This window comes from Trachurus trachurus (genome assembly GCF_905171665.1).
Source record: "Trachurus trachurus genome assembly, chromosome: 16".
Taxonomy (NCBI): domain Eukaryota; kingdom Metazoa; phylum Chordata; class Actinopteri; order Carangiformes; family Carangidae; genus Trachurus; species Trachurus trachurus.
This window is the reverse complement of record NC_139902.1, coordinates 17,887,626-17,904,393: the sequence shown is the minus strand read 5'-3', so window position 1 is coordinate 17,904,393 and position 16,768 is coordinate 17,887,626. Positions and strand designations below refer to the sequence as shown.

General features: G+C 39.8%; 1 protein-coding gene and 1 long non-coding RNA gene across 2 annotated transcripts in view; one reads left to right on the top strand and one right to left on the bottom strand.

Annotated features, from left to right (window-relative positions):
* The window catches only part of LOC310999882, a 36,607-nt gene extending 35,995 nt beyond the window's left edge, over window positions 1–612 (bottom strand). Inside the window, exon 1 of the long non-coding RNA XR_014596068.1 lies at window positions 505–612. This is a non-coding gene — a long non-coding RNA (uncharacterized lncRNA). The remainder of the gene's footprint in view (window positions 1–504) is intronic.
* On the top strand, window positions 101–14,949 carry LOC310999881 (diacylglycerol O-acyltransferase 1-like). The gene is made up of 17 exons (XM_083990483.1): window positions 101–486; window positions 1,463–1,550; window positions 2,377–2,417; window positions 3,091–3,176; window positions 5,946–5,998; window positions 6,465–6,570; window positions 9,561–9,689; window positions 10,087–10,155; window positions 10,291–10,394; window positions 10,804–10,842; window positions 11,030–11,071; window positions 11,210–11,254; window positions 11,767–11,879; window positions 12,355–12,420; window positions 13,098–13,185; window positions 13,348–13,410; window positions 13,892–14,949. The coding sequence occupies exons 1-17, from the start codon at window positions 239–241 to the stop codon at window positions 14,039–14,041; spliced, it is 1,530 nt and encodes a 509-aa protein (XP_083846609.1). The 5' UTR covers window positions 101–238; the 3' UTR covers window positions 14,042–14,949.
* The last annotated feature ends 1,819 nt before the right edge of the window (window positions 14,950–16,768 follow it).

The following is a 16,768-nucleotide window of genomic DNA, read 5'->3' as shown; positions in this document are numbered from 1 at the left end:
AGTCAGTTGCCCTGACTCACCAGTTACAGTACCATACTACTCATAGTTCATGTGGCCTCATGGACACACCTACCTCCACGAAAAACACGGAAATCTGGACTTTGGGCGGACTGTGTGCTGTGCAGCAGAGCCTCGGCCACTACAGCTGTGTGTTACAGTAGCAACAGGTATGCTACACTGCTGAAGTGAACTTTTTTGTGTGTGTTTTCCCCTTTCCCTTCTGTCTCTTTCTGTCATCATGGGTGACTCGGAGGCGGTCGGGGCCTTTACTCGCAGGAGAAGGGCGACTTTAGCGGCGGGGAGAGGAGCGACTCTGCAGCCGATGAACGGGAAGTCTGCGGCGGCGTGTGTGGGTTCAGGGACCGCCGACAATGGCACCAACAGCGGTGTGGAGAAAAAACGCGAGCGGTCACTGGAGACAGCCCAGTCTCAAACAAGGAGTGAACAAAAGAAACGCGGCAGGAATGACATTGGTGACCGCATGAGGTGAGTAACTAAACTTACCAAAAGTATGTTTAGTGTGGAGGAAGTTTAGAAGCACGTTTGTATTGTAGTTAAATGACAAAGTGTTGCCTTTTAAAGACCAGCCGCTAGCTTACAGCAGTGTTGTCGTTCACCACTTTGACTGTGCCGCGGGAGGAGGGGAGGGGTTAACAAGCTGGTCAATGTGCATGGCGTGGACACGTGGGGTCGTTTGAGGTCACAATGAACCAATCCTTCGCCATACCTGCTCATGTCATGTCTGTTGTGACCACAGACAGGTTGTGACCTTTTACAGTCTATGGTTGTGACTCATATCGTGCGTTTAGTCTCCCAGTGATGTGTTGTTGAGTTACAAAAGTTAGCTGTCACCCTTCATGGCCAACCCACAGCTAATATTGGTTTGTGGACTCCTTTATTGATCATGGGCGTATCCAATAGAGCCTTAAGGCCCCAGAATGAAATGTGGACTAGCTTGGCCAGCTCTCCCTGTTGTAAGTAAGTAACACAACAGGGTTCTGTCTCCATACAAACTACAAACATGCTGAGTAGTGCAACTTAAAACATATTGCAAACTTCGGAATTGCCCAAGTGAATCAACATTTGGTGCTTAATGCTGTTATTTAGTGGGGAATTTGCCCTACAACTGCAAAACAATCACAGTTACAAATACTATTTTTGTAACAAATAAAATATATATATATATATAAAGAAAAGAAAATGTACTCGTCCATTGAGCAATGCTGGGGAAAAACATCCTATCGTTGTACGTAATCACTGACTTCTTTTCTTTGTCCTAACTTCTTACTAAATCTGACAAGTGTCAGTGTGCGTCCATTAAAGACAACAACCTCAATTTTTTTTAATATATATTTATAATTTCTTGTATAATAATTCTAATAATATATGTGTAAAATGTCAATAACCCTAATTCAAAATCATATTATTCATGATTTTATCATCATTCCTTCTATTTCTGTAGCTGTCACAAGACACAGGAGTCCCTGCTGAGCTCAGCCAGTGGTTACAACAACTACAGAGGAATCCTCAATTGGTGTGTGGTGATGCTGGTAAGACACAAGTGTAGGCTACATACTACACAGATCTGTAGACACACAACACCATGGGTTGTATATAAAAGGGAACTTACACATCTACTGTTTCATCTCATGGGATAACCAATAGGCTATTTGTGACAACTGAAATCAGCTTTTGAAAGACATTCTTCAGTGTGAACAGGAGAGGTATTATGTGGGAATGGAAACATAAGATTTGCTATACCCCCAGTTCTCAGCAGTGTTAAGATGTCAGATTTTTTTCAGCAGGGTGTATTGTTATATTTATCTGTGTATTGTGTTTAACATCCAAATTATGAGCAAGTACAACAAGATAATTTAATATAATTAAGACATTAAATGTCAAAGTCAACAGCCAGCTCTCACTCCTGTGGAGAAGTGACAGAATGTTAGAAAAGGAGAGAGGAGGAGGCTAGCGAAGGCTTTTTGGTAATCCAGGCTTTGAACACAGATTTTTGTGTTCATTGCAGGAGGTTTTTCTTCATTCCCACTGAACTTCTGTCCCATCCCCAGGCATAGCGCCTTTGTGCTGGGTAATGAGATATTACAATCCATTTAGAAAGAAGGAGAGTGAGGAGGAGAGATAAAAAGAATGATGGTACGAGGAAGATGAAGAGGAGGAGAAATGGGGTGAGGAGAGGAAAGAGGGGAGCAACAGAAGGAGAGAGAAAAGCAAAGCAGGGGATAAAATGGAAGGCTAAGTTTATTCAATTAAGAAGGAAGAAATGACTGAGAACAATGTAAGAAACCAAGAGAAAGGAGTAGGGAGTATTAAAGTGTGTTACTAAGTTATATCTTTAACTTTTGCCTTTTATGACAGGTGCTGAGTAATGCTCGCCTCTTCTTAGAAAACCTCTTAAGGTGGGTAAAAAAAACATTTTTAAGTCTTTGAAAAAGCATGTCAATTTTTTATTCCTGTATTTTTCACACAAATCATTCCCAATCATCTCTATTGGCTTCCCACCCTGCTTCTACTCAGTGTGCCATTCCGAAACAGAAATTACAATGATGTTTGAAATGTTCCTAAAACAAGAACCAAAAAAAAATTCTTCCTGCTTTTCAAGAGTGCTTTTACTAATCCTTGACAATCTCAGTTTTTCCTGTTTTGACAATGGAGCTTATTCACAGCATATTTTGACACGTCATAGCAGGAAGAGCACAGTCACGGTTCAGGTGGTAGAGCGGGTTGGCTGATGGCGCTTCAATACATCCGCCTCCCTGAAGCCCATGTTGCATAATCAATCATAGCATACAGGATATAACCCATGACAAATGAAATTCATTGGTGCATCATCAAGTGTAATTAATACAGCAACATGCATTTAACTTATGGGGCATTGAAGGTGCTTCCTGTCAAACTTGCTTTTCCTGCTGTGACATGTCAAAATGTATGTGGATAACTATATCCGGCATCAAGTAAAACGACAAACTAAACTTTGTCTTTAAAATTAATTACTGTATTCTGACACAGGCATATTCATTTAGATTTCTTTTTTTAATGTGCCATTTCCTTTTTCTTTATTTGTTTGTTAAGGTACGGTGTACTGGTGGACCCTATTCAGGTTGTTTCGTTGTTTCTCAAGAATCCCTACAGCTGGCCAGCCGCATGCCTGGTGATTGGTAGGTAAACTTTTTAAACCAGCTGCCCCAAATGGAAATCAAACAAAGCATCTTTTGTAGATGAAAATTGAATAATTGTTAGAAGTGCTGTTAATTAGTGATACATACAATTATTTTTATTTGGGGATGGAAAATCAATGTTCCCTGTTGCAGGGAAATGCTACAACATGAGGGAAAATAAAAAATAAAAGTAACTACAATAGTTTCAATAAATAACAGAGGAAACATGGGATTCATTTGTAGCTTTGTGAGATTGTGCACCAATATGTCTGAGAGTAATACACTCACACTTTAACTGAAAATAAACCGCAATGTTTAGATAATTGGGTGAAATAACTGGACTAATTTTAAAACAGTAAACATGTTTTCATTAGCGTAGGTGGTGTGATCTGCCTCATCTCAAGCCATGCCTTTTTTTTTAAGGCGTACAGTAGCTTTATTCAAAGGCTATATTCAAAGTTCTTTCAGTATTTATTTTCATGGTATATTGCAGTGGAAATCTGCAGTGGTGCAACTGCGAGTCTCTGGAGGGACAATCACCTGCCCTATATACTGTACTACACTGTTACTGTGCTGCAGACAGAGGTGGTGAGATAGAAATGGGGAGCAAAAGGATGAGAGAGGCAAGAGTTGGAGGGAGGTGGGATTGATGTAAAGTGATGCATTTACACAAGGGAAGAGAGGAGAGGTGGAGAGAGGGATGGACTAAAGGTAAATGACAATCAGTAAGAGACAGGTGGAACTGGAGTCTGTTTACATTGGCATGGCCAGTAAAGCAGCTCATTCCCAGAGGGTGTTCACTTCTCACTGCAGCAGCATACACAAATACCCCCAACACTGTAAATGAGTAGTCTACCTTCAAAGTGGGTAAGGTTTGCAAAACCCGTCAAGGAAGTTTTACGTTAAGCCAACTGATCTGTGAGTCATCTAAATTCAAATGAATTTTAATGTAATATAAGATAATGTGAGGTATTTCACTACATCATAAATGTGCTGCTTTCAAAACGGCTCCCGAAAGCTCCTCTGGAGATACCTGGAGAAAGGTTTATGAGTATCGCACAGGTGCTAAACGGTGCTGTTTGTCTCAGTTTGACGCACAAGTGGATACAATGGTTGCTGTTTGTCAAAGATGCTGAACAGGCCTGTTTCCAGCGAAGATGGAAAAAAGCACATTAGCTATGAATTTCTTGTCATCTCTCCTCTTCAGATAGTTGAGTCTTTATGTCTGATGACCATGCTCTCCATATCTGTAATTTGTCCAGGAGAACATGCTTTGGACCATTGTTTTCTGGTTGCTATTTTCAGTATTTGCCACTGTGCTATTGTGTTAAGAGAAAAAAATACAACGACATGTATAGCTGTTATGTGAAACACAGCCAGATTGCAGAAACAACAGTGTTATTTATTTAAATTATGCTGAACAAGTGCCAAGATTTTTAGAAGTTACCTTATAATGTTTCATGATACCATCGTTTGCATATTCTCTGAAGGTCCTGTCTATGTCAAAGCCACCTGGTTAAAAGAATTGCTGTGGAAATAACAGATAGTTTGCCTCCTGACTGGATGTGATTTTTGTTTACTCTTTATGGGTGTGAGATAAAATGTGACATATGCCTAAATACCGAATCTCTAATGAACACCGTTGCAGAGGTCTGTGAAGTGAGGCCTACTTCATCAAACTAACTGCAAATGATGGCAGCATGAATAAAAATAGTTTTCAATTGTACACAATTAACTTGCATGGTGAACATATTTGGTTATCGTCACATGGAGGAGGAAGGAATTGTGCCCCTAAGGCTTCCGTTCCTCAACAGGACCTTCTTGTCTCCTCGGTCTAGCAGGAAGTCAAAACCAAGCATGCGACTGAACCATTAAACAAATTGATTTGGAATGGCAATGCTGATGGATAGCTACACTGATGACAGGATGATAAGACCCACCACTCAAAATGTCTGTTTACAATGCAGTTTACACATCTGTTCACTCTAGATTAGATGGATTGACATGCTAATGCTCTGATTAGGGTCTTAAAATGGAACAATTGCTGCAATTATGTGCCATCAGCTTGGCTCAGCCTAGTCTAGTCAGGGTAATGAGCAATCTACATACCAGTGCTTTCCTAAGTTCACTCAGCAGTGAGTTACCCTGCAGTTTAACCTGACACTGCTGCTACGATAAAAAAGGGAGATCTACATACAATTTAGCCTAATATGCACCTTAGAGAATCATGGTTAGTGGCAACAATTAATGCATAATAAAGTGTGCTTTAAAGAAAGAAATGGGACAGTACAAAATTACTTCATCTATTTTTGCCTCAAATAAATATATCCTTAAAATTTGTCCTGCTTTTTCCAACATATGGATATTATAGCTGTTGGATACAGAGCAAGTTCCCTCTCATCCCTATGCCTCGGTCTGCCTGGGCAGTTGAAAAAGCTTAAACCAGGACAAAATTTAACCCAAAGTGTAATAGGATAATTTAAGAAGGGGAGACTGAGGCCATATTTCATGCAATTTGTCTGGTTGGTGGAGGTATAAAACCGCGAGGCAGTCATTCTAATTACTTTCATATCATGATTTAGTGGGTGATAGTTTTACACTTATGTAAAACATTATTAGACCAAAGTAAAAATGTATGCATACCTCTTTGAATTGTATTTTCTCGGGGTTGTACTCTTATCCTGTCAGGAAGTGGGTACATAAGGGGGCGGGGGTGAATCTGAGCTGTTTTAGATCAACTGACATGTGTCTCTCCTGGTGTTATGACAGTGTCCAATGTGTTCGTCGTGGTGGCTCTCTACACAGAAAGGCAGCTGTCGAAGGTGAGTAGGTAAACCCTGCAGAGACTACAACATCAGAGCCCTGTGGATTCTTAACTGAACTGTTGAATTCAGAGCACTTTCCCAACTCTCAGGAGGGATTATTTTTCTAAAATTGTTCTCTGTAACTGACTGACTAGCTGACCCTCCCAACTGCATCTGCATATGTTAAATGGGAAAATGGGAAAATTAGTTTCACCATCTGCATTTAGGACATATTCAGTAATGCCCTGTCTACTTGGCATGAATATGGAACATTTCGAGTCCTTTAAAACTTTACTAGGCCACCGTAGCTCACAATGTAGTTCTGTTTTGAGTAAACAAATGTTTATAAGTTTAACTGCTTTGTTATTGTCAGTGTTTTTTAGAATGAAAACAACAACAGCAACAAAGAAAAAGAGAAGAGCTTGGAATTTTCGAGCAAAATGAAGCCCCGTAGCCTGCTGCACCTCTCTGTCTCTCATTTCAGGGTTCATTCAGTGAACGTGTGGGATTTCTGATCCATTGCATTAACATGGCAAATATGCTAACATTCCCTGCTGCAGTGGTTCTGCTGGTCCCCTCCGTGACCCCAGGTAAAATGTTTCACGCTGTTATTAAAGTACCATCTTTGCAACCTATGCACAAACTACATAACTGAGACAAATAGCCACCTGAAACAGTAGCACCTTATGCAGCCAAACCATTATCCATTCATTGGTGGTTTGCAAAGTAGCCATGTGTATAAAACAGAAAATAATATGATTGTAATGGGAGATTAAGAGGACTTTCACAACCTTGCCCTTCAGAGAAACAGTTGACCAGTTTGATAGTGCAGTAAAAAGACTTGTCTTATACAGAGTGATAATTGGAGTCGGTTAGTGGTAATGGACCAGTTGGTCATGACTGGATTATTTCCAGCTGGCTCTGAGGATAGAGAAGAGGGAGGAGAACAGAACAGAGCAGAGAAGAGAAGAGAACAGAGGTGAGGGGAGGAGGTGTACAGCACAGGGTCATTTAAGGGTCACCTTGCTCTGTCTTCATCAGGGTGCATGACAAAAACCATGGCAGCCTCCCATAAACCATTTATTTCCCTTATGATGCTTTGCAATACTAAACACTACATGACGCTTATTATGACTCTGCGCTTAAGAAATCCTGAGATTCCCTTTTTTTAATGTTGCTTGCTGTTGTGTGGTTAGTGAGTTACTCAAGATTCAACAGGAAGTATAACTTATTTCTTCACCACAAAAAGCATATTTCTCATGTTTGGAGTAATGTGATATATGAAAAAGTCCATACTTGCATTAGTGTGATGGGCATTTTATCCACAGTTTCCCATTTCTCAGGCCAAAAGTATAAATTGGTAAAATATGGTTCCTCTAACAGGGTTTATGCTCTGCTCTTGTGCTGTCCATGGTGAACACAAGATATTTAGTTCACATTTTTATTTGGATACCTTCAGCCTTTTGTCTTTTATTCGTTAAGCTTCATCTTTAACATTACCATAGTCAGAGACAGGTAGTGAGTTTAGTGAAGTGAAATTTGGCACCGACTATGGTGTTAAATTCAGCCAAGAAAATCACTGCTCCTCTCATTTTGGTATACTCCTCTCCTCTCCTCTCCTCTCCTCTCCTCCTCTCCTCTCCTCTCCTCTCCTCTGTTTTCTCACCGGGAGGTGAAGGAGTAAAGGAATCAGCCCATCTGTCTGTCTGTTCTCCTCTCTGCGCTGCTGTTCACACAGGAAGGGCAATGACAGAGGGCAGGTGTGTGTGTGTATGTGTGTGTGTGTGTGGAAAAGGGGCTATTGCCTTTAGTGGACGCTACTTATGTAACCAGTATTCAGCCATTGTAGCGGAGTGAGAGGATCTCATATCAAGGTTCACTTTAAATTGTATTGAATTTCTTTTGAGGAATAGTGTAGTGATGAGGGAGCTCTGTTCTGCACTGTCTGCTGCCATTATTTCATTATTTCCACAGCGTTTGATCTCTTTTAATGTGCCAAGTCTGGTGCAAGAAGTGTGTTTTACAAGTAGGTGTAAAACACACTGTAACACGTTGCTTATGCAACCAGTATTCAGCCATTATACATTAAGCAGTGTGCTTAAAAGTATTACAGCACTGAAAAGTTTTGTAGAAACATCTTCATTATGAACTATGATGAAACAAGGGCAATTATCTTGGGACAGGTACTTTTTTTAGATGTAGATAATCAAATATCCTTATGGGTAATAAACGAAAAAGAATCATTTCAGCTTTGATGTCCTGTTAGTTTCCACACACACAGATCTAAACATAATAATAACACATAACACATACCTGTGTGTTATGTGTGTCAACTTGGCATCTGATGTACGGGAAGTTTTCAGAAGCCACCATGTGTCACCTGAGGGAGCTCAGCTTAGTATTTGTGATGGTGGTGGAACTACTTTGAACTTTATACCCTGATCAAGATACTCCTTCCAGGAGAAGAGACAGATTTTATTGTGAAAAATGAAGCATGCCGACTTTAATCACTGAATCATCACATTATTTCTTTGCCATTCTACTGCTGGTGGGAAAAAAGCAACAAAATCACATAATCAGAAGCTGAGATTTATGAAAATTTAAAGCGGGTGAGTCAGAGAGTTTCCCAGGCAAATTCATGATCTGGCTGGCTAAATGTGAGCGGACGATTATTGGCTCCTCTGGCGTGTGGCGAGTTAAGTCCCGCCTTTTTATGTGTGTGGGTGTGTGTGTCTGTAATCACTATCTACAATAACTGTCTGGCTGCCACATTGAGCCAGAGAGACAGATGGGTGTTGGATAAGATCTGCTGTGGTTTGGTGTCAGGTATGCTGACCTCCACCTCACGCTGCAGGCACAACATGTAGCGTTAATTTGTGTGTGCATTTGTCCGTGAGTGTTTGTTCACATGTAGTTTATGAGTATATATTATGTTGGTGTGTGGCTCCAGCATGATCTTGTTCTATCAGGCATATTGTGACTATTGTTAAAGTGCCAGTTGGGGAACTGCTCAGTGTGTGCTTGCTTTCTCATTTTCAAAATATGTTTATTATCAAATTATTTCCTTTACTGACAAATAAAAGCAAACACTGGCACAGTTTTATGTGCACACACACAGACACACACACACAACCACAACCACACTGGTAAACAACATGGTGACTGGCACAGTTACAGTGCTCTCCTCTCATTTTGAGCTGAAGCTGAGATGATTTATTTTACTGGGCATGTTTTGCTGTTTGTTAAAGATCAAATGACGACCTCTCTCTCTCTCTTTTCTACCTTTGTCATTCTCTAACCCTTTCCCACTTCGTCTCATTGCGTTCCTCTTGCTCATTCTGCTCCCGCCTCTCCCTCCTTTCTCCATCCATCTCACACTTTTTGTCCACTTTCTTCTCCTCTGTCTCTGTGTCCCCTCCTCCCTTCTTCCTCATTATTTTCTGCCCTCTAGTGGCTTTCCCTCATTTCTTCTCATCTCTTTGTATATCCATCCACACAGTGTATCAGCTGGTTACATGTTTCTCACCACAGCCATGTCCACATCACAATGTTAACTATGATCTCTCACTCTCTCTTACAGTTGGTGGTGCGTTTGCACTTGGTATTTACACCATTCTCTTCCTAAAGCTGTATTCATATAAGGATGTCAACATGTGGTGCAGAGAACTGAGCACAATCAAGGCCAAGAAATTAGCGAGGTCACTGTCATGTAAGTCTCTCTCTCACACACACACACACACACACAATTTGGCAGGCATCTGCATATCTAGTGTATGACATAACTGTAAATGAATGCCTCGCCAAGTTGCTGTGAATGCTTTAAATTTGTTCGGAAGTCCCTGGGGAGCTTAAAGTTTCTTGCCCATGCTGTTATACTGACATCTAATGGCCAAGTTGTGAGACTGCAGTTTTCAATTAAAAAAAAAAATCATTACACACACAATCACAATAGAATATGCACATTTAGCAAGCAGCAACTATCATAAATCTGTTTTGAAATTGTGGCTGTTGAAATAGCTTTTTTTTATATTGGCATTGATCATCCTCATGATTATGTCAGTACCTTTCTTTTAAGCGTAAGTCTTTGTGTTTAATTGTTCCTACAGGTCCCTCACCACAGTATTTTAATGGAGTTGAGCGCAAGGTGTGTTATCCAGGCAACCTCACCATCAGAGGTACTCCAATTAATCTCTTTTGTAGTGTATGCATGAAACTGAATTGCTCATATTTCTGTCATGCCTTTATTTCATGTGCCATATTGCTACATTTTAATTAACTGTAACACTGACCTCCTCTGTGTATCTTCATAGACATGTACTACTTTGTGTTTGCCCCGACTCTGTGCTACGAGCTCAACTTCCCTCGATCTCCGAAGATTCGCATGAGTTTCCTGCTGAGGAGACTGTTTGAAATGGTGAGGAAGTATCTCATGACAGCATCAGCCAGAAAAACACAACATCTTCTAAAGCTGTATCCTCAAGTGAAACAGGATCCCTCTTCCTGATGGCAATCAATCTGTTTACCAAATGCATTTATTTCTACGAAGCATCTCCCAGAAAATGCTTAACATTATGTTTAACTGTACAAATGTGAAGAGCATCGCATTTGCTGTGAGTGATAATGGTATTTTTAAGTCGTTTTTATTCAAGCTAAAATACTGGGTCTTGCTTTAGCAGTTTGGTTCATCAATCAGAGTGATCATGATTTATTTGCAAGAAAAGAACACGCCAAGTTGAACGTGAAAAAAAAAAAACATTGGCAATGACAATTAATTACTGTGAAATAATGTCACTCGCTTCATGAATGTGTATGTTTCTCCACAGCTGTTCTTAATCCAGATGTTGGTTGGTCTCACTCAACAGGTAAGGTCTTATATAAACCAAAACAGATCTTCCCTCAGTGTTAATTCAATACTAAAGCTTAAATGAAACCGACACTGATATGCAGTTAAGTAATTGTATTTGTCTGACTGCCAAAAAGGCAGTCATGTACGTATATACAACATCTTATCTGTAAACTGTTTGTTTTTTTCTTCTTGCTCTCTTTCAGTGGATGATTCCCATCATTCAAAGCTCAATGAAACCACTAGAGGTGAAGAAGACAGAATGACAGTGAAGCTTAAAGTTCACAGAATAACATTGTGTCCTGTCGTTTTCAGATGCAAACAGCAGTTGTGCATTTGTTAACAACGTGTGGGTTTCTGCTCTCCACTCCTCTCTTCTCCTCTAGGACATGGATCTGTCCAGAATGACTGAGAGACTCTTACGATTAGCCGTGAGTAAAAACCTCAACGCCTGCACTTTTACTAAGTTTGTTTGTTTCAGCACTTTTTAGGATGAAACAGCATAACGTTATAAACCAGAGCTGTGTCTATAATCACAGTATGTAAAGGATGTGAAGATGATTTTCAGCTCCACTGTTCTGAAATGGAATTTATTTCCAGGAGGCAATCGTGATAAAACTAAAACAGTACCTCATTGTTCTCATTTCAGTGGCATCTTATAAAAACATTTCTGGTTCACAAATTAAGATTTACATTACAAGCTGAATATTGCACATAGTCATACACAATATGTACATCTATTGAAGTTTTTAACTCAATGAACTTGACACACCTTCTTATGTATAGTCCGTGGCCTATACTGAGATTATTAGTGGGAAAGATGCTTGAGTTTTAGATCAGGCTCTGACTTGTAGTTAAATTTGGCATCTCCTCCAAAATCTCTCCCACCTATTCACTTTGTTCTTGTTCACGTGGTTGCTTGACATTTCCAACCCTTCTCTAGGTTCCTAATCACCTGCTGTGGCTGATGTTTTTCTACTGCTTCTTCCACTCGTCTATGAACTTCACCGCTGAGCTGCTGCGCTTTGGAGACAGACGCTTTTACAATGACTGGTGGTAAGTTTGCGTGTCTGCTTGTGCCTGTGCCGTTTGTGAAGTGTGATGTACGGTGCAGACGGACTGACAGCTCGGAGTTGCTACCACCACATACCTGTGGTGGTAGCAACTCTGCATGTGTGTGAAGACAGTTGTGTTGTACAAGCATGTGTGGAGGATACTTTCAGCGCTTTGGAGAAAACATGATCTTGGAAGGTATAGTTTTTTGGCAAGTTTAAAAACGTTTGGGCTTTAACAGTACCCTTTCCAGAGTCAAACAATTAAACTGACGCATCATTTTGTGTGTTTTACCTTTGCTGATATTTTCATCACTCAGTGTACTGTAGTATAATTACTGCTATTTCCTCTTTCAGCCCCACTTGATAACACACATTTAAGAATTTTTCATGTCCATCAAAATTAATTAAACTGCCAAAGAGCCATTATTTAGACCCTGTAATGTTTCAACACATCTATTCTCTGACTCTTCTATCAGGAACTCTGAGACGGTGACATATTTCTGGCAGAATTGGAACATCCCCGTACACAAGTGGTGTCTGCGGTGAGTTACTCACACAATAACGCACTGAAAGGGAGCAATGAAGTTTAGAGAACTGAGCACAGGGGACAGCATCAGGTTTGATCCAGGGAGAATGACTCAACAAGGCACGCTGATGTATTTGGGAAACTCATTCATCTGGCTCTGAGTAAGTGGCAGTAATAAATACAGTGCCCTCAGCCAGCTCCATGTACACTAACATAGCACCAGCAGCAAAAACAGGTAAGAAATATTGAACAAGACAAAGCAAATAAAAGGCAATTTAGAGGCTGTACAGGCTACTTTGACTTCCTTTCAGTTTATAAGACATTTCAACATGCGACAGCAGGTAATAAAGTAGCACATGACTGATGAAACAAATTAGTGAACTTTTGTCAGTGTATTTGATTTTCCTAATGTTTGCACCCATATGCGCATTTAGGGCTGCAGCTAATTATTGTTTACATCATTGATTATTCTGTCAGTTTTCTTGGCTTTTCTTTCTGTCTGTAAAATGACAATATCAAAAGAGCTCAAAGTAGCATCGTTAATACCCTTGTTTTGAGTCATTCATTTATCAGTTTATTCAGATATGACAAAGATGAGTGAATCTCCACATCGTTCAGTTAATATACTAATTATTTCAACTTTGGTGTGTGAATCCACTGGCTTGATGATCTGTCCTCTTGTCTGTCTTCTAGACACTTTTATAAGCCACTGCTGAGGAGAGGAATGAGTAAAAAACTCAGCCAATCAGCTGTCTTCTTCTTGTCAGCTTTCTTCCATGAGGTAAGAGCTGTCTAAGACTAGTCTTAGACTGGACGCTCAGTGTGTCAAGCACTTGTAATCTCCTCTGTCCGTGAAATATTCTTGTGCAGATGGTGAAGTTTTATGTTATTTTATCATTTAATGTAATACAATTATTAATACCTGTTTGTCTCTATATCTCAGTACCTGGTGAGTGTTCCTCTCAGGATGTTCAGACTTTGGGCCTTTATGGGCATGATGGCGCAGGTAAGACCCAACAACACATATCACTAATGATAAACTTTCAGCTGTGGTCAGCACAAACCTTGCAGTGAAGTGATTTTTCATTTAAAACCATGTAATATGCGTTGTGTAAAACATGTAAACCATGTGATGAGTACAGGTAGGGTAAAGGTGCTGTAGGTTGTACGAAAAGTCAAAATAGAGACAAATGTTTGATGTTCTTTTTAACTCTAATGGGATATTTTAAAATTGTTTTTAGTTTTTGGCTTTTGTTCCAGCACCATTTAATTAATAGTATAGAAAATGTTGGAACAATAGGCAGTTTTAAGTGGCTCTTGTTCTTTGCTGACTCTGTTAGTCCATTATTCATTATAGTTTGCGGAGTCATACATCAAAGACAGCAGAAACACACACACAGAAAACTGACTGTATTTAGGTAAAAACACAATCACCAGCATCTCCCACTATGTTTATTTAATTCCCTCTTTTTCTATTGACTCATCAGCTTCCATTAGCCTGGTTTGTTGGACACTTCTTGCGTGGTAACTACGGCAACGCTGCCGTTTGGATATCCCTCATCATTGGTCAGCCATTCGCCGTCCTGATGTACGTCCATGACTATTACGTTCTGAACTACAGACAGGAAGCTGACTGACATGGCACACACACACACACAAGTCTACAGGGCAGGTAACAAATCTGGTCCTCTGCATGACTGGATGAGCTGATCACGTCTTGCAACATGTTTACAGTAGCCACATTAGCCACTACGTATGTCTACCTGCTGAGAAAGCCAACAGGCCTATGGAGGCAAAACGCTTTAATTTGATTTTAAGTGGACAGTACAGAAAATGTCAGTCTTGAAACACTACTGGTCAGTAGCTAAGTCAGGAAGGCGACATACTGTAGTAATGCAGCAAATGACTCAGGTGATTTATCTTCTTGTTAAAAACCACAGTACAGCACAGTTTGGGCTGAAATGTGAGATGGGTGGATAGTTTATTGTATTCGGTACAAATACAGAAGTATGCAGGGTTACCCAGACTTTTCTTTTAATCATAGCTCTCCAAAAATATTTTCCTGTTCAGTTGTGGACAGTGTTTTGACTATAGCAGAATCTTATAAAATGTTCCGTCCACAGCGTGACCCAAGTGCCTTGGTCCATGATCCTCTGTCTTCCTTTTTACTGTTTGTGAGCCGAAGGGGTCTTATGTATTGTAGAACAGTATAATGAATGTATGTATTTTTTTTTTTTATTGTTTTACTTTTACTTTGTCCGTTCTCAAAAAGGCCAGCAATACTGTACATCTGTTTTATGTATGAATACCTTATACATTTTTTTTGCCTAGTGACTTTTTTGGATCAGAAAGATCCATGGTACACGATGCATCACTGTTTTTTGTCACTCTAGTATCTCACTAGACTGTTTGCTGTGCAGTGTCAAGTCGATTTTTATTTATATAGCACCAATTCACAACAGAAATGATCTCAAGGCTCTGTCAAATGATGTGTCTAAGTACAATGTGTGTGTTTGAAAATAAATATTCAGTGGGTTCAATTGAGGTACTCTTGTTAAGTATGTGTTGCTTTTTACCATTATTTTTCATTTGTGTGTGTGAACATGAACATAGCTGAAACTGACAGGATTTGTTCTTGAACTGAAAGACACAAAGAGCCAGAAGAGTCTGTCTTTCATAAATTTGCATGCATTTGTCACACAGTCACTGACAAGTGAATGCAACACACTGAACTAAAAAAAATGGATGTTGCCCTTTGGACTTTATCTACAGTTTGTAGCTTTAAAAATAACCCATCCAATCAAATGCCAAGGATCAATTCTAGCCAAGAACATCTTATAATGTATATTAAAAAAAAGAACTAATAATCTGTAGTCTGCAATTATCAAAGTGACAATCTATATTTCTTGTCAAAACATCAATCCCACATATACAGGATTTTAGTAAAAAAAAAGAAAATACACATAAAACAATAGAAAGCAGGATTTGTCAGTAAATGGCCATAAAGAGATGCAGAATGACAATAAAGAGACTTAAATGACTTGTGTCTTTCAGTCAGTAGCTTTTGCATCTATGTATGAGGAGTCAAGGGCCTTTTTGCAAGTCTGTGCCCAGGGGCCCATTGTCCCATAATCCATCCATGAGCTTGCAGTTTTACACTCTACACACCATCTAATGAGTCAGATCTTTACTTTACTGTTGGGACTGTGAGTTGCAACTACTGCACTTCCTTCTAATCTAAAAAGAAAAAGAAAAACATTCCTTTCAACACTCAGCACTGATCCTGTGTACTGCTGCATGTGCACTAGTCTTCCTGCCATTACTCTACAGTAACTGCCGGTGGCCTCTGTTATCAAATTCAAGCCCCTGTTGACAGAGGCTCAAAAGAAATCATTGCACCAGCTCTACAGACCTGTCCAGATGTTGTTCATTTCCTAATTGTTAAAAACATGCTTGTGGCTCCAGTAAAAAATAAAATAAAAAGGTCACTCCCATCCTGTGACATTAATATAAGAATTTACACACACACAAAAAAGAAATCTCACTTCACTCAAATCCCAAATCGTGACTCATATTAAATCTCCTGTATTCACACTCACAAATGACCCCAAAGTGTCTTTTACACTCTCATTTATAGCATAGGACTTTTTTTTTGCTTAGACTGCATGTGTGCACTGAGATCACATTAGTACTGTCAGTTTAAAGTCAGTTTTGACAGGAACATCTGCTAAAAGCTGAGATCGTAAACATATAGTGTAAATGACATTTACCATGTCTCTCTGCTCTCACTACTAATTCTCCAGTGCTCAGTCAGGCATTCAGCACAACACATGTAAAATGATTTACCACCATCATTAGTCTGAGATATTCATCACCATGCGGTGTACCTACAGTATACCGACCAGACTGACTATCCAAATTTACCACCACCACTTTGTCACTGAGTGTCCAGGGTTACACAGTCATGTCACAATTGTGTCTGTGTGACTTGTGTAATTGCGTGTGTGTCCATTTGTCAGCCAGACAGGACTGCAAACCTGTTTCTTGTCAGGTTGACAGTGAATTAAACAGTTCGTCTACGGCAAATCACACGTTTCTGTGGCTGTGTGTACATGCTCTGTGAGTGGGACATTTGGTTAAACAATAGTCAGTGGGGATTACGGTGTAGATGTGACAGGAGACTGAGCTTTGCTGGTAACACGATGTGATCTAGAGGATCTGCCTCTGCTAAAAATGTACAGACTTGTTTTTTTCCCCGTCTTTTAAAATTCACGTGAAAGGATGTCCAGCTGTGACTTAAAGCATGTTAACACACAGGACACAAGCACATGGCCCTTTATTGGTTTAGGAGATGCTAACCTACT

Bases quoted from the DNA above. Each gene is read 5' to 3' on its own strand.
- LOC310999881 (XM_083990483.1), top strand. From the start codon at position 239: ATGGGTGACTCGGAGGCGGTCGGGGCCTTTACTCGCAGGAGAAGGGCG. The intron at 11,072-11,209 runs GTGAAGAAGACA...CTTCTCCTCTAG, and splicing joins GCTCAATGAAACCACTAGAG to GACATGGATCTGTCCAGAAT. The intron at 11,255-11,766 runs GTGAGTAAAAAC...ACCCTTCTCTAG, and splicing joins AGAGACTCTTACGATTAGCC to GTTCCTAATCACCTGCTGTG.